Source organism: Vulpes vulpes, chromosome 2 (assembly GCF_048418805.1).
Source record: "Vulpes vulpes isolate BD-2025 chromosome 2, VulVul3, whole genome shotgun sequence".
NCBI classification, from domain to species: Eukaryota; Metazoa; Chordata; class Mammalia; order Carnivora; family Canidae; genus Vulpes; species Vulpes vulpes.
This window is the reverse complement of record NC_132781.1, coordinates 55,421,554-55,438,858: the sequence shown is the minus strand read 5'-3', so window position 1 is coordinate 55,438,858 and position 17,305 is coordinate 55,421,554. Positions and strand designations below refer to the sequence as shown.

At 54.6% G+C, this 17,305-nt stretch overlaps 1 protein-coding gene and 1 long non-coding RNA gene across 9 annotated transcripts; one reads left to right on the top strand and one right to left on the bottom strand.

Annotated features, from left to right (window-relative positions):
• Nucleotides 1–4,548: 4,548 nt before the first annotated feature.
• Nucleotides 4,549–13,962, bottom strand: ST6GALNAC4 (ST6 N-acetylgalactosaminide alpha-2,6-sialyltransferase 4). Of its 8 annotated transcripts, none has more exons than XM_072748528.1 (6): nucleotides 13,759–13,962; nucleotides 13,236–13,322; nucleotides 11,907–12,200; nucleotides 8,421–8,833; nucleotides 6,249–6,356; nucleotides 4,549–5,227 (listed from the first exon to the last, which is right to left on the bottom strand). In XM_072748528.1, exons 4-6 carry the CDS (start codon nucleotides 8,777–8,779, stop codon nucleotides 5,038–5,040), a joined length of 657 nt encoding a protein of 218 aa, XP_072604629.1. In that variant the 5' UTR covers nucleotides 8,780–8,833; nucleotides 11,907–12,200; nucleotides 13,236–13,322; nucleotides 13,759–13,962; the 3' UTR covers nucleotides 4,549–5,037. The 8 variants fall into 8 exon arrangements, with proteins under 8 accessions (XP_072604629.1, XP_025865158.1, XP_025865159.1 ...); XM_026009373.2 differs by having other exon boundaries at nucleotides 11,907–12,092; nucleotides 13,652–13,957; XM_026009374.2 differs by having other exon boundaries at nucleotides 11,907–12,092; nucleotides 13,759–13,947.
• LOC140597851 (uncharacterized) lies at nucleotides 5,092–6,939 on the top strand. The gene is made up of 2 exons (XR_011999841.1): nucleotides 5,092–5,233; nucleotides 6,255–6,939. It is a non-coding gene; the product is annotated as an uncharacterized lncRNA (long non-coding RNA).
• Nucleotides 13,963–17,305: the final 3,343 nt, after the last annotated feature.

Below are 17,305 nucleotides of genomic sequence, written 5' to 3'. Positions count from 1 at the left end.
CCCAGGGCGCAATCCTGGAGACCCGGGATCGAATCCCGCGTCGGGCTCCCGGTGCATGGAGCCTGCTTCTCCCTCTGCCTGTGTCTCTGCCTCTCTCTCTGTGTGTGTGACTATCATAAATAAATTTAAAAAAAATTTTTTTTAAAGTGTAAGAGTGGTTATTTCTGGAATGATGAGATTATGGGCTGCTTTTGTTTTGGGGGGTTTTTTTGGAGGGGAAGCTTAACTGGATTTTCCAGAAATTTTTAAAATCATGGTTACACAATGTTTTCATATTTAATAACTGAGTTTTTAACTTATAAAAAAACCTGAACTGCCTATATAACATGATTCCTTTTAAAAAATACAACTACCTATGCCTATGTATTTGAAAATGTACACCAAAGTTCTGGAAGAATCCATACTGGACTGCTGTCAGTAGTTGCCCCTGAAGAGTGGATGTGGCACAGGAGGGGTGGGTGCTACCTTCATTTTTTGCTTTCTTAAGTTCCAGGTTGTTTACATTGGACTCATTTGTTAAGTTCATACCACTTTGTTTTCAATTAAAACAAAAGTGGGGTGAGGACAGGCCCAAGGTCCATCTTCTAGGCTGTGGAGACACACCACCCACTGGACAGTAGGGCTCAGTAGAGAGACCCAAAGGTGGATTGGAGGCTACTGCAGCTGTTGCTGCTGTTGCGGCTGTTTTCTCCTTCTCTTCTCCTTCTCCTTCTCCTTCTCCTCCTTCTCCTTCTCCTCCTCCTCCTCCTCCTCCTCCTCCTCCTCCTCCTCCTCTTCCTCCTCCTCCTCTTCCTCCTCCTCCTCTTCCTCCTCCTCCTCTTCCTCCTCCTCCTCCTCCTCCTCCTTCTCCTCCTCCTTCTCCTTCTTCTTTTCTTCTTCTCCTTCTCCTCCTCCTCCTCCTCCTCCTCCTCCTCCTCCTCCTCCTCCTTTTAATTTTTATTTGTGATTTATTCTTTGCGGAATTTACTCTGGGGCCATAAGTTTTTGTTTCTTGCCCCCATGCTGTCCACCTCCGTCTGCTTCCTGAGTCCCACCCCACTCCAGCTACTGGACCTCCCCCTGCCAGCCACTGGGTAAGGAACGAGGCAGTGAGGTGGGAAGCCGGATGTTGGAGGGTTCAAAGAAGAGGAGCCCCTTGCCTGAAGTCACCCTGCAGGTTGGAGGCTCTACAGGGGGCAAGGGCGTCTTGTCCCCAGCTCTTTGTCCTGCCCCAGGCCAAGGACAGGGACTCCAGAAATCAAATTGCAATAACCCAGCTCCTGGACCAAATCTGGACCTGGAGCTCCCCCCTCAGGCCTGCCTTGTCTCCAGGCACAGGCTTACTCCAGAGGCTCCACTTTAGGGCCAGCTTCCCTTTCCTGGGCCCCAAGAATAAGAACAAGCCTTTCAATAATAACAAGGATAAGAAAAACAGATCCCTCGTGTAGGGGGCTTTCTCTCATGCTAAATAAGCACTCTGCAGACATATCTCACAGAATCCTTAAAATAACCTATGAGATGGACACTCTGCTCCAGAGGGAGAAAGTGAGGCTTGGGGTGTGTGCAGTTGCCCAGGCCGGGATTTCCCGCCTGTCTGCTGAGTAACCACAAGCCGTTCTGCCCTGAAGCCCCAGGCCTGCCTACGCCCACAGCAGGGCTTTCATGGATGGGTGGCCATGCCAATCCCCATGCTACACTCCAATCCTGCCCGGAGCTGGTCCTCCCCACAGGGCTACCCTTCCATGGTCTGGCACAAGTGACCTCTGCTTCAGGCCTTCCTCCTGTCCCAGAGTGGGGGTCCTGAGTGTGACCACCCTCCTTTCTTACCACTTAGCAATCTTTGCCCTAAAAAGGGGCCTCCTCACCCACCACCCCAGCTCCCAATTTTCACGGACTGAAACCAAGCCCATTGAGGGGTCAAGACCTGTCCAAGTCTCCCTGCTGACTCCTCGGGCAGAGCCAGTGTGGAAGCCAAGCCTAGAAACTGCAGCTTCTGTCTCTGGACAGAGAAGGAGCCCAATGGAAGGGCATTTGGAAGAGAGGCTAGCAAGAGGCTCCAGCAGGTGTGGCCTGCACACAGGAGCTCTCCATAAGCTTGTGTTCCCAAGACCTGGGCAGTAAGTCTGGAACCAGGAAGTAGCTGGTTCTTCACAAACAGGCTGGAGTGCTCAGGTGGGCCCAGGTGACCCTGGACACAAGAACCCAGTAGTACACGGAAGAACCAGTATTCCTTTCCTCAGCCGGCTAGATGAGGTTTGAGTATGAGTTCCTGGCCAAGTTCCTTCTGAAAAAAGGCCCCTTAAGAACCTCTAGGCTGAGAGGTTCATCTGGTGGTGTCTCCTTAGGAGGAAGTAGATGAGTCCCCACCAGGCCTGCCAGGGGGGACAAAGGAGCAGGGCTGTGGACAGGAAAGAAGAGCCCCAAAGAAGGTCTGCACAGCTTGGTGCCCCCACCCCCACCACACTCCTTGGAGTTGAGAAGCTCCTGCCCCCAATTCACCTCCTGGAAGCTGCTGGAACTCCAGTGGCAGAGAGCCTTCAGCAGGCCCTGAACCAGTCACAGAACAGCCAGGGGTCATCCTCTTTGGCCTGGAGGAAGTAGCAATGTATTGTCCTGCCAGGTCACCACCCCAGAAAGACACATTATTTAGGGCAAACCAGCAAAAAACATCCCACACGGTGGGGCAGGACCAGAATAGAGGTTCCTCTGTGTGCTGGGCCCAGGGGCTGAGCCAGCATCTCCCGGGGGATGGAGCAGGAGGAGGAAGCAACCCAACCTCCTGGGAGGCAGGGTGAGTTCAAATCCCATCAGAACCAGAAGTCTCTGGTCTTTGGAGACCGAGGATGAGGCTGTGAACAGGGAGGGAGCTAGTAGGGGTGGACAGTCTTCTTGTCGCTGCTAAGGGCAGGGCCAGGTGAACAAGAGAGATCCCTTTGAAAATGATGGATCCCACATAGGAAATGCCAGCCCTGGGGCCATCTCTCTGAATTCATACAATCACATGAGGTAGGGATTCCTTTTTTTTTTTAAGGAGGCTCCACACCCACGTGGGGCTTGAACTCATGACCCAGAGTCGTCTGTTCTATCAACTGAGCCCACCGGGCACCCCAGTAGATTCTGTAATACTTTTCACAGATGAGGAAGCTGAGGCCTAATCTGCCAGAGTTCCATGGCAGGAGCCTGAGTAAGGCCAGGTCTCCTTCCAGGTCCTTCTGTGCCTGGAAGCTCCACTCCCAACCCTCTGCCAGCCAGGTCACATCCCACCCTTTCCTCGGCCCAATACCTGCTCTGAGGGAGACTTGGAGGAAGACTTGGAGACTCTGGCTACTGTCAGGCCAGCAGCTGGGGTTGGCCGCCAGCCTGCTCCTCCCAATTCCCCAGCTCAGAGCACTCCTCCCTCCTCCCACACTTGCAGAGCCTTCTGGGCCAGCCTGGTACTGGGGAGGGGGAGGCAGGGCCCAAAAGGCAGTGCTGTGGTCCAGGTGCCAGGTCTCCAGCCTCTCCTGAGAAAGCAGGGGGCAGGAGGGGGAGTATGCTGGGTTACCCAGACTCCCTGGCACAACTGGCCACATAATTTGTGGGAGTTCAATGCAAAAAGAGAACATGCCTGATTAAAAAACATTAAGACTTTCAAGTTGACAACAGAGCATTGTGCCAACCACAGGACTCTGAACAACTGTACAGGTTATATGCCCATGAAGCAGGCCCCAAACTCTGGAGCAGGGAGCTAGACCCCAGGGCTTCATCCCACCTGAGAGCCTGAGGTCCTGGGGTCATGGTTCTCCATTAGGCTCCTGGTCTCCAATGAAGGAGGGAGGAAGAGAGGAGAAAAAAGGAGGGAGGAGTAGTGAAGCCCTCTGGTGGGCCCTTCCCAGCCCCCTAGTGCAGGGTCCAGGCATCAGGCTCCACTCTGATAAGGGATTGCACCCTGGCTCAGCCAAGTGGCCTCTCCTTATCTGTGAAATGGGCTAACACCAGCCCCCTCCCCATAGGGTGGCTGCAGGCCCTTGTTCACTGGCACTTGCTGTTTACTGGTGGGTCTCTTTTTCTCACCTGATAGGTAAGAAAGCTAAAGCTCAGAGAGAGAAAGCCTGGGGCCTGCTCTCTGCCTCCCTCTCTTGCAGTGAGACCCACTGCAGAGTTAAAAGGGAATTTCACTGGTCAAGTCCTTGGAATTTAACCCATGGACCAGGGAGATGACAGGGGGTGGGGCAATTTCCTTCCCATCCTGAGTCACTTCCTGCCAGGCCCTAGACTCTCCTCTCACTGGTGCAGGGTGGGGGGGTCTCCTGGAAGCCTCTGAGTTGGGGCGTTCCCTGAGTCAAGTGCACCCAGGAGGCCAGACTTCCTGGCCTGGTAGGGAAGAGGCTCCCTGACCTGGTAGGGAAGCCGGTAGGCTCCTGGGGAAGATAAACGTGGGCAGATTCAGGGCCAGGAACCCAGCCAGCTGCGGGCCTGGGGAAGGGCCCAAGGACTCAGTTTGCCCTCAAGTCAACATGTTACGGGATGGTGGCAGGCAGAGGAACCCCCATCCCCTCCCCCGGACACATGATCACACTTCAGACAGACTTCCAGAAAACACACGTTTACCCGTACACTGCAGAGATGGCCCTGACAGTCACAGTTCAAAGGCCCCTTTGCCCAACGAACCCCAAGCTCCAAGCTGCCCTGACCAAGGCAACCGGCCTGGGAAGTGTGGCACCAAAGGCAAGTAGAAGGGGGAGTGTGAGGGAGGACCAGGGCTGTTGCAAGATCAAAGATTGTGATGCTGGTGAGTTGGGGGCCATCGGCCCCAGGGCAAAGGCCACTGGACAGACCCAGAGAAGGGATGAAGATTTGGATGACTCAGGGAGTGGGGTGAGAAGGGCGCCAATGTCGCCACAGTCCTCTTCTCCCCCTCAAGTCCTAGGATGGCTCCAAGTGTCCCCAGGGTAGGGCACAAAGGGACCTTAGGTCCAGTAGGCATGTGGCAGGAGACAGGATCCATAAATTAAATGTTTTTGGTGGAGTGTAGAACAGAGGCCTGGGGAAGGCGTTGCGGCTGGCTGGGTGACGGGGCTACTGGGTCCTCCATGATGGGTGGGCAAACACAATAGGCCTCTTCTTGGCCCAGCGGGAGAACACAGCCTTCTCAGTGATGAAGCGGTGGGCGCTGCGGGGCGCCCGCTCGTGCGCCAGGTACATCTGACACTCGTCCAGCCGGCCCTTCTCAAAGTAGTGGTAAGGCACCGAGGGGTGGCTCTCCTCCCTGCAGGTGGGGAAGAGGGACAAGCATGGGGTACCAAAACTGGCCCGCCTCCCAGCACACCCTGTCACCTACCACGACCACCCCTCACCAGGTACTCCCCCAGAGCCCCACACCAGCGAGAGGGCCAGGACAGAACAGCAGGACAGCCCACGGATCCCAGAGGTCAGAGTTCAACCCCGACTCTGCCTTTGGCAAGCTGGCTGATTCTGGGCCAGAGATGTACTCTCAGAGTATAAATAACCCATCTATAAAATGGAGGGTCATCTGAGACCACAGGTCTCAAAAGATCAAGACTGTAAAGTACAGTCAGAGGGCAGAGGGCATACAGGCTCCTGCCATCTCACCCATGTGCTCATCAAGCAAGCTCCAAAGAGAACAGAAGATAAAGATCTGGGACGTGTTCATGTTCCACACATGTCACTTACAATAATACTGGAATATTAGGGCACCTGGGTGACTCAATGGTTGAGCACTGGGGTCCTGGGATCAGGTCCCATATTGGGCTCCCTGCAGGGAGCCTGCTTCTCCCTCTACCTGTGTCTTTGCCTCTCTGTGTGTCTCTCACAAATAAATAAATAAAATCTTTAAAAAAAAAAACTTTAATACTGGAATATTATAGTATCAACAGCAATAGGTCAGATGTGACATATCCCTGACACGCCTATCAGCTGGTGCCTGATAATGCCATTCTAACCACTTTGGTAGATTATTCTCTCTCTAAATGTTTCTACAACCTTCTGGAGGTGTGATTATTTTCTTTTACACATGAGGAAATGGAGGCCCTTGGGAGGTGGTGTGACTGGCCCAAAGTCACAATGGCAGGATAAGACTGGTCATGAGGCTGGCTCCTTCCCATCAGGTGCCAGGCCCATGGGGTGTCTGGGCCTCAGTCGCCCACTGGGGAGCCCACACACCCTGGGTCCCACAGCTCCTAGGCCCCTGGGGTAAGGCCAACACAGGGGCCCCACAGGGTCCTCCTTGCCCTGGCCTTTCCTCCTGCCCAGGACCCGGCTGGCCTGACCTGCAGTAGCTGTCGCTGACCATCCCATAGACCACGATCTCCTCACACAGTTCCAGGGCGAGGATCATGGTGAACCAGCCAGTGCTGAGAAAGGAGCCCGACTGCCTCCTGCCAGGAAGGGGGAACAGTCAGCCTGGCTGCTTCCCCAACTCAAGTCAGAGCGAGGCACTGTGTGGAGCACCCAGCCTCAGCTCTCTTAAGACACGGCGCTGGCTACCCTCCCAGCCAAAAGCCCCTACCTTGATCCCTGCAGAGGGGACCCTGGGGGAGCCTGGGGAGGGGACAGAGCCAACCTGAGAGCAGCAGCAGGTAAGAGGTGGAGCTGGATGCAAACCGAGGCCTGTTCAGCCCCTTACCACCCACACAGGACTTGAGCAACCCCCCAGACGACAGTGTGGTCACAACCTCTGCTATTCTAAGGGACCAAGCTTGGGGAGATGGCAGGAGGCCATAGAGCACAGTGGTTGAAAATGGGTAAGACGGTTGTCTGCAGGAGCACCCGGTGGCTCAGATGGTTGAGGATCTGCCTTCAGTTCAGGTCATAGTCTCAGGGTCCTGGGATCGAGTCCTGCATCAGGCTCCCAGCTTAGTGGGGAGTCTGCTTCTCCCTCAGCCTGCCTCTCCCCTGTGCTCATTCTCTCTCTGTGTGTCTTTCTTAGGTGAATAAATAATTAAAAAAAAAAAAAAAAAAGACAGTTGTCTGGAGTCAAATGGCCTTCAATTCAAACCCTGAATCTGTTCTGCAGTACATTTGCTCCCAAACCTCTCTGGAGCTCACTGACCCACCTGTGAAATGGGGAGAATCAGAGATATTTATGGGGAGGGAACATTGTCAGCTCAGCACCTTCCCCTTGCCCCCGTACCCACCTGGGAGCAAGGGGCTGTGTGGATAGCCCCTGCCTCAACCCTCTCAATGTACCAGCACTGGTTACTCTCCTAGCTGAGGGCTACCCACCTCTACCTCGACAGGGGGGTTATGGGGTAGCTCACTCATTCAAACTCAATACCTCCCAGGCCCTGTGCTAGCCAGGAACCTGCCCCAGCCAGTGCTAACATTCTCAAGGAATGGGGGCAGAACTGCTGAAAAGGCAAGGAGACAAAGGAAGAGGACAATATCATGCAAGGAGGTGTGCCTGCAGATGGGGTGGTCCAGGTGGGCTTTTCTGAGGAGGTGCCATCCCATCCAGACCTGAACAGCAAGGAGTAAGTGATGGGAGATATGGGGGAAGAACATTCTAGACGGAGGGAATAGCATGTGCAAGATCTGCTTCGAGGAACCCCAGATGGCTGGGGCAGGCAAAGTGAAGGGAAATGATGAAATAACAGAGGTAGGCAGGGGCCAGATCATACAAGGCTTGCAGGCCAGGAGAGGGTGGGAGTGGGGGCCTTGACTCTATTCTCCATGCAAAGTGAAGCTGTTGTCAGGTTGAGGGCAGGCCACCAATGGGATGAGTTCACTGGGGGTTGGCGCTCAGACTGCGGGGGTGGGAGCAGAGCGGCAGCAGCAAGGGGGTGCTGCAAGGGAAGCAGGGGGGTGGGGCCAGCAGAATGATGGCTAGGTCAAGGTGGCACCTGTGGGCACAGAAGGAGAGTTAAGAGCCCACTATAGGTGGCAGGTGATGCAATAAAAGGGGTCAAGTGCACAACCCAAGTTTCTGGCTGGGAAACCAGAGATTGGTGCTGTATTTCCTGAGCTGGGGCAGAGTGGGGAGAGTTGGGGGAGCCAGTGTGCGGAGGAGGCTGGCGGGAGTCAGCGTGCTCCTCTGAGCGTAGGATAAAATGAGATCTTCAATGTAGAGTGCTTAACCCAGAGCCTGGTGCACGCAGAGGGCTGTTACCACCGCAACTGTTACTTCTGCTATGTGGCAGGGACTTTACACACCAATTCAGATCTCAGGGAATATCCACTCCAGAGGGAAGGGCTCCCTGCCACTGCTCCACCCGCCAGTGCTCCCCTATCTAGTGCTTGCAAGGCCAAACACCCCTGCCCAGCTCTTGGGATATGCGTGCTAATTCGATGAATGACAGGCCTTCGGATTCTGTCCTCCATCAGAGGCAGGACATCTGCCTCCATCGCTGCTGACCCCCAGCGCCTGGTGGAACAGACCCTGGAGGGACAAGGAGGTGCTGGAGAAGGCATGCCCCCAGGCAGCAGGCTGGCCCCAGGCTCACCGGTTCTTGCCCGTCTCATCCTGGAAGACCTGGTCGCAGTAGGCCATCATGTGCTCAGTGAAGGTGTACACCTGCAGGCCTGGGTACATCTTGGTGAGCTGTAGCAGCGTGCGGTAGGTGCGGCCCCCCAGCGTCCGGTCCATGTGCTTGCCCTGGCCCCACACCACATACAGGGTGTCTCGGGCATGCTGGAAGTAGTGTGAGTAGTTGCGCAGCAGCAGCGGCACACTCGTGTGCGAGACCACGCGGAGGGTGCTGCGCCGGCCCACGTCTGCCTCAAAGCCCACAGTGGGTGCCTGGTTCATGCGCAGGACGCACTCAGCACTGTCGATCTCGGCGCCCAGGCCTGAGCCCAGCATCTGGCCGGAGCTGGAAACCACGGCGCAGCTGCGGCACGGTTCTCGGACCAGCGGCTGCAGAGGGGAAGGAAAAGACATGAGCATACAGCTCCCACGGCGCTGCTCCTCCACCCGGTAACAGGCACTGACTCCACAGGATCCCTGTATCAGCTCCAAGTACGGCATCAACCCATTCTGCAGATGAGGAATTTGAGACTGGGCAGGCAGTGACTTTCCCACGGTCATATGGATAGCAGGTGGCAGGGCTGAGACTCTGTGCTCAGAGCCCCATGCTTCCTCATCGGCTGTATTCATGCTCCTTCTCCCTACTGCTGAGCCCCTAACAGGCCCTCTTTCATGAGTTCCTTATTGCAATTACATGAGCAAATATTTATAAAGCACTTAGAGCAATGCCTAGCACAGACTGGGTGTCATACATGTGTTTGTTAAGTAAACATGAACCTCAGCTCTTCACAATCACTGTGAGACCACTCCCTCCTCTGCCTAAGCCCCACTCACGTTATGCCTGGTTCATAAGTACAAATGGAGTGCTTAGTGCCCCAACAATACTCACAACCTCCCGTTCTGAGCTGGAATCCTGGCTTAGCCCTTCCCCTGTCTCTCAGAGCCTCAATTTTCTCATCTGTCAAATGGCAATGAACTTCACCAGGTTGTGAGGACTTAATTAAAAATGCCTGGAGAGGGCAGCCCAGGTGGCTCAGTGGTTTAGCGCCGCCTTCAGCTCAGGGCATGATCCTGGAGACCCGGGATCAAGTCCCACATCGGGCTCCCTGCAGGGAGCCTGCTTCTCCCTCTGCCTGTGTCTCTGCCTCTCTCTGTGTCTCTCATGAATAAATAAATAAATAAAATCTTAAAAAAAAAATGCCTGGAGAGTGGGGCGCTTGGGTGGCTCAGTCAGTTAGGCATCTGCCTTCAGCTCAGGTCATAATCCTGGGGTCCCAGGATTGAGCCCCACGTCGGGCTCCCTGTTCAGCGAGGAGCCTGTTTCTCCCTCTCCCTCTGCCTGCCTCTTCCCCTGCTTGTGGTCTCTCTCCTCCACTCCCATCAAATAAATAAATAATCTTTAAAAAAATAAAAAAATAAACTCAGAGAAGCAGAAGCTGAGCCAGCAAACCTGCAAATGTTCACTGGAGTCAGAGGTCAGGACTCCCAGAAAAGGATTTGCTCCTCACTCCATGTTACCATGTCCTCCTGGGGGGGATCAGGGTTTACAAAGGCCTATATCCCACTTGGGGACATTTTATATCTAACATGATGTTGATTTAGGGACTCATAAGCCCATATTCCAAGCCCCCAAGCCACAGAACAAGACTCCTTTATTCTGCCTGCAGTTTGAGCCTGACAGTGGGGGTCTGTTCAGATCTGAGGTCCCCACCAGCCTCAGGAGATATTCTGCTTGTCCCACGTAAGGTCTTAAAAATATTTAATTGCCATCAGTCCACTTTGGTACCCCAAACCTGGATTTCTGGATTCGTTTAAGAAACTCAGAGGATCTGGCTACCTTCAGCCCACATCCCTATGAGCCCTTGAGTGTATGAAATAGACACTGGCCACCACCATGGAAGATGGGACAGCATCTACCTGGCCCACCCCACCACTTGTCCTATGTGCCCAAAGCCCCAGGGGTTTTGCATATTTTTTTTTAAGATTTTACTTCTTTTTTTTAAAATTTTTATTTATTTATGATAGTCACACAGAGAGAGAGAGAGAGGCAGAGACATAGGCAGAGGGAGAAGCAGGCTCCATGCACCGGGAGCCCGACGTGGGATTCGATTCCGGATCTCTAGAATCGCGCCCTGGGCCAAAGGCAGGCGCCAAACCACTGCGCCACCCAGGGATCCCCAAGATTTTACTTCTTTATTCATGAGAGACATGCAGAGACACAGGCAGAGGGAGAAGCAGGCTCCCCGCAGGGGGCCCGATGTGGGACTCAATCCTGGGACCCCAGGATCATGCCCTGAGCTGAAGGCAGACGCTTAACCACTGAGCCACCCAGGCGTCCCTGGTTTTGCATCTTGATCAAATATTTATACAGCACCTGTTGTGACCACTGTCCAAGGATCACCCAATTCAATCTGCCCGGCAACACTATCAAGGTAGAAACCACGAGATGGTCTCTTACTGGAGCACCTGGGTGGCTCAGTGTTTGAGCATCTGCCTTTGGCTCAGGTTGTGATCCTGGGGTCCTGGGACCCAGTCTCACATCGGGCTCCCCTTAGGGAGCCTTCTTCTCCCTCTGCCTATGATTCTGTCTCTCTGTGTCTCTCATGAATAAATGAATATAATCTTTCTTTAAAAAAAAAAAAAAGGACGGTCTCTTACTGATGAGGAGGCAACTGAGACTCAGAGAAATTAAGATCCAAAATACGTCTCCTCTAAGCCAGGGTCCCTGAACATGCCTCCCTTTGACCTGTGGAGCCTTCTACCTTGGGTATCAGTGTGGGATGCTTCTAAGAAAGCTACCCTGAGGGGAGGCACTGAAATCAAGGTGAAGGGTGTGAAGTACTCCAAACCACACTTGGCAGTCAAGCATAGGGAGGTAGGCATCATGGGGCAGAGGCCACAGCTGCCTTGTCACCTCTGAGCCCCAGGGTCCCTGTGTCCCCCTAAGAGGGAGAGCTCTGGGGTTGACATGACTTTTCTCTCTCATCTCTACCCCCAGCAGCCATCAGCAAAAGGCAGGGCACATTCAAAGCACCAAAGACACACCTGCTGAATGAGTAGATTATGTGTATACATAGTTAATTCTAAGGATACATAGAATGAGGCACAGACCCCCACAATGTGATGGTGTCTGTCACCCACACTGGACTAGGAGCTCCAGATGGCCAGCCACCCTGGCTGACTCACCTTTTTCTTACTTTCAGCACCCAGCTGAGAACAGCCAAGCAAGATCTGTTGAATTAAAAACAAAACAAAACAAAAAAAACCCAAACCACTTCCTCTTAGAACTTGGTGCTCACGGAGGTGAAGTGGCTGCTCAGTGTCACACAGCTGGAGCAAAGGAGCCAAGCCTCGGGTCCCGGCTGGCCTTGCATGAGCCTGGTTCTCACCTATGCCCAGAAGGTTGGGGGCACCCTGGCAGCTGTGGCCTGCCATGTCGCGCCATGTCGTCTGGCCAGCTCACCTTCCCATCTGGCACGCTGCTATATCCACTGAAATGCAGGGGCCCTGGCACAGTGGGCCTGGAGTGGGTGGACAGGTGGGGGTCCAGGCAGGAGGCCAGGCAGAAGGGCAGGCAGGCCCAGCAGCACAGCAGGATGTAGGCAGCAGAGAAGCCCAGGGAGCACAGGATGATGAGCAGGAGCCGGCCCTGGGGGAAACCAGGGTCAGGGTGTGTAGGTGTGGGTCTTTGGGGCTCCTAGACGTTCGTGCTGGCTGCTGTACTCCAGCCTCATGGGTCCAAACCACAGCTCAGTAGCTTCCAGAACAAGAGCACACCCCGCGATCTCTGTTAAGCAGGGTTTCCCCTGTCCCATCCCCTAGCTGCTCAGTGACCAGTCCCTAGCTGATGATCCTGATCTGGGTCAGCGGCCAGGAAGTGAGTGAAATCTCACTCAAGGAATATTTCAGTCATTGAAAGTTGCCACTCAGAGGCCCCCAAATCCAGAAAACATGTGCCGAGGCAATGTGAACCAGGAAGCCCTCCGGGCCCCTTGGCTCTGCTGGCCAATTTAGTGACCAAGGCTTCAAGGAAGGGCCACCACATAGATGGCACAACCCGGGGCTATTATCATGTGCTGGGCCACCCCAGTCACCATCTGTGTCTCTTTGGGCTCTAATATTCTCCCAGCCTGACCAAGGCACAGGTCCCTCAGCTGCCCCTCAGAATCCACTTAGAAGCTACGGGTGCTCTGAAAATCTGAGGTGGGAAAGCAGCCTCCTCCACTCCCCCCCAGGCAGATCCTACCCAAGGCCCACCCTTTTCTGCCCACAAGCCACATCAGCTTCTAAAAATAAATCTCCCAGTGGCCAGCTGTGTGGGGGAGGGGGTTCAGTCCCTGAGGCCTCAGGCTCTGCCTGGCACCTGGTCTTCTGCTCACAAAGGACCCAGAGACCTGAATTCAGGCAGTGGTAGTGGACTCCCCCCAACACCCGGGGCCCCTCTCCCACAACCAGGGGCTTCTGAATAGTCAAGAGCAGCTAAACAGAACTTTCACACCATATCCCCCTTCCAGGTGGGTGCCGCACCTGGGTCACCCCTGGGGATGCTTACAGGGGGTAGTACTATTATCTCCATATTACAGGGGAGTCTGGCAAGGCACTGAAACCTGAGAGGGAACACACTTGCCAGAAGCCACACTGCCCACCAGACCAGATCAGCAGGGTTTTGAGGCCAGTCTGCCCTTCTTAGCCAGGAGTAGTGGGTCAGAAGTGAGTCAGTCCTGGGGTGGGAGAGGTTATGAGGCTGCTGTGCCGGAAGTTCCCCAAGAGCCTTCCTCCTTTCACCACTTACCGGGGCCTTCATGCTGTTGTCGCTGCTCAGCAGCCAGGGGGCTGCCGTCTCCAGGCCTCACGCTGGGAAGGGGTGGGGGCCAGGCACCTGCCAAGATCCAGAAACTCAGAGCTGGGTCCTGGGCCTCTGAGGAAATGGCCCAGGGAAACTGAGGCAGTGGAGGGTATGGGCCAGGGTCTAGGCAGATGACTCCAGGAATCATCCTTAAAGCCCGCAAACCCCGGGCAGCGTTGTCCTCATCCTAAAGGAGCTGGTGTCAGGTGACCTTTGGGAAACCTCCCACCAACCCAATCCCCATTGTGCAGATGGGGAAGGAGAGGCAGGGAGGGGGAGCCCTCGGCTCAAGGTCACCCATCGAGTCCGGGTCAGCGAGAACCAGGAGCCAGGAGCCCCGACTGCCACTCCATCCCTCCTACCTCCCTACAGGCGAGATGAACGGAGAGGCCTGGGGCAGGATAAGACGAGGGATTTCCACCCCTCTTCTCCCCGATTCCACGGCCCCCTCCCCTGGCCAGGCGCTAACCAGGCGGACGCGCTGGGGCGCTCCGGCTGCTCTCGATCCGCTGCTCGGAGCTCCATGGCCCGCAACCCGGGCGGGCCGGGCTGGAAGCCGGAGCCCCGGGGCGGAGGCGGCACCGCTGCCGCGGCTGCTGGAGGCTGGACACCGAACGTGCGCCGCCGGCAGCGGAGGCGGGGTCTGCGCGGACAGGGCGGGGACCGGCGCGCTGGGGGCGGGTCCCGGGCGACGGGGGCGGGACCTACGAGCACCGCCTGCGCGGCGGGGGAGGGAAGTGCGTGGCCGGGGGCGGGGCCTGCGGCCGGGGGCGGGGCGGGGCGGGGCGGAGTCGGTGGCGGGGCGGGGCGCCCGCGGCTCCTCAGCTCAGCCCTCCCAGGCTTTTCTATTTCTCCCGAGCTCCAGCTCCGGCGGGGGCCGGATGGGCGGCGCGCGGAGCAGAAGGGCCGAGGGCATGTGGGCGCCGCGGCGCCGTGGCTGCCTAGCTTTCCGGACTCGACTTTCTCCGTTTCTGAAATCGGGGGCGGGGCGGGGGGGTAGGAAAATTAAACAGGGGCTTGGGGTCAGGCAGCCCTGGATTTCAAGCTGCTAGGGTCGCCAGGTTTAGCCAGTAAAATACAGGACGCTCGGTTATATTGGAATTTCAGATAAACAATGAATAATTACATTTTAATTTTTTTTTATGATAGTCACAGAGAGAGAGGGGCAGAGACATAGGCAGAGGGAGAAGCAGGCTCCATGCACCGGGAGCCCGATGTGGGACTCGATCCCGGGTCTCCAGGATCGCGCCCTGGGCCAAAGGCAGGCACCGAATCGTTGCGCCACCCAGGGATCCCCAACAATGAATAATTATATTAAAGATTTGACATTCCAGTGTAACTGGGCATTCTGTATTTTCTCTGGCCGTGTGACCTCCACCTTAGCCTCAGTTTTTCTCCTCCATGAAGTGGTGATAATAGGGAGGCCTGGGTGGCTCAGCGGTTGAGCGTCTGCCTTCAGCTCAGGGCGTGATCTCGGAGTCCCGGAATCGAGTCCCACGTCGGGCTCCCTGCATGGAGCCTGCTTCTCCCTCTGTCTGTGTCTCTGCTTGTGTGTGTGTGTGTGTGTGTGTGTGTGTGTGTGTGTGTGTCATGAATAAGTAAAATGAATAAAATCTTTAAAAAAAAGTGATAATAACAGCACCTACCTGCCAGTGAGGTGGTGCAGGGCAGCTGTGGTACAGTCAGGACTCCAACCCTGGGCCATGTACTTTCTTGCCTCTTAACCCTTCCCCTTCCCAAGTGTCCTCCAAACCCCAACCAACTCAGTCTTGTACCCCCTGCAGATGCTGAAATGTGTCCCATTTGAAGGCTCAAGGGACGCCTGGGTGGCTCAGCGGTTGAGCATCTGCCTTTAGCTCAGGATATGATCCTGGGGTCTGGGATCAAGTCCCGCATCAGGCTCCCTGCATGGAGCCTACTTCTCCCTCTGCCTATGCCTCTGCTTCTCTCTCTGTGTGTCTCATGAATGAATAAATAAAATCTTTTTTAAAAAATGAAGGCTCAACTGGGGTCCCCTGGGGAGTCCAAACTCAAGTGCCTTCAGAGGCCAGAAAGGGTTGAAAGAACAGATAGAAGGCAATAGGGAGGAGTGGGCCTGTGGTGAAGTGGAGGGCATACTTCTCACCTAAAATGTTTTTTATAAAATGTTTTATGGGCCAGAAAGCTCATCTGACCACCTCTATCACACCTCCCTCTGCAGGGCCTCTCCCTGGGATCCAGGCTAGGTTTCTGCTCAGACCCCATTTCATATTTTTTTTATTTAAAGATTTTTAAATTTTACTTATTCGTGAGAGACAGAGAGGGAGAGAAGCAGAAACACAGGCAGAGGGAGAAGCAGGCTCCACGCAGGGAGCCCGATGTGGGACTTGACCCCGGGACCCCAGGATCATGCCCTGGGCTGAAGGCAGGCGCCAAACCGCTGAGCCACCCAGGGATCCCCCCATTTCATTTTTTTCCCCCCATTTCATTTTTTTAAAAAGATTTTATTATTTATTCATGAGAGACACACAGAGAGAGGCAGAGACAGGCAGAGGGAGAAGCAGGCTCCATGCAAGGAACCCAATGCAAGACTCGATCCCAGGTCTCCAGGATCATGCTCTGGGCTGAAGGCAGGTGCTAAACCACTGAGCCACCCAGGCATCTCTCAGACCCCATTTCAAATTCCATTTGCCTTTTCCTCAATGCCTCTGGTATGGGCACAATGCCAAGGTATCATGTTTGGGTATCTGCACCAAGATCAGCAAACTCCCAAGTCTACCTAGGTTGCTCCAGTGCAAAGCCAAGTCCCCCATGCCTATCCCCATCCTATGGTGGGGTGGGGGGCTGAAGCAGCCCTGCCCCAAGCCTCTTTTGAGTACAGGCCTACCTTGTCTCTCCCCCAAAGCTTGGGCACAGCTCAAGGGTAGTGGTTCAAGTTCCATCTCTCTCTGTGGTCTCCTCTTTACTCCAGGTCAGGCACACAGTGGGTCCCCAAAGCCAGAGCCCTTCTGCCCCCAACCCCAGGTCCTCATCCTTCAAGTTTCTCTCCTCAGAGACCCAACCCAAGGGGACAATGGTGAGAAATCCCCTACAGATTCATTCATCACCCACAATGGTTGGTGAAGTGATATTTGTTTCCCCAGAGAGGCAACTGACTCCCTCCTTGTTAGGGCCACATGGGGACAAGGACATGCCCAGATGTCCTGGACTCAGATACAGGTCCACAGGAGTACTGACAGTGGCAAGTTCTGCAGGCTCCGATGAAGCTTTTCAATTTGGTTTTGGCAAAAGTCTAAGTCTTTTTTTTTTCTTAAGATTTTATTTATTTATTCATGAGAGACACACATAGAGAGAGGCAGAGACACAGGCAGAGGGAGAAGCAGGCTCCATGCAGGGAGCCCAATGTGGGACTTGATCCTAGGTCTCCAGGATCATGCCCTGGGCTGAAGGCGGCGCTAAACCACTGAGCCACCTGGGCTGCCCAAAAGTCTACTGTCTTTAACCTGAACGACAGGCTCTGTACAGTCGGAATGCCTGTCTTTCTTTTTAATCACCATCCAACCACCCTGGCCACCTTCTGACCCCCGATCACATTGAGCTCATTCTTACCCCAGAACCTTTGTACTTGCTGTTTCCTCTACCTGGATGGCTCTACTCACATAGCCAGCTCCTTCCTGTCCTTCAGCTCAAACATCACTTCTTCAGAAAGGCCCTCACTGGGGCACCTGGGGACCTCAGTGGTTGAGCATCTGCCTTTGGCTCAGGTCATGATCCCAGGGTCCTGGGATCAAGTCCTAAATTGGGCTCCCCACAGGGAACCTGCTTCTCCCTCTTCCTATGTCTCTGCCTCTCTGTGTGTCTCTCATGAATAAATAAATAAAATCTTTAAAAAAAAAAAAAAAAAAGGCCCTCGCCAACCACACTGTGACACTGCAGGCCCACCCTTCCAAGTTCCACTTTGATTGGTCTTTTCCATAGTATTGGTCACATTCTGAAATCATCCTGTGTACTGCCTTTCTTGTTCATGGTCCGTCCAC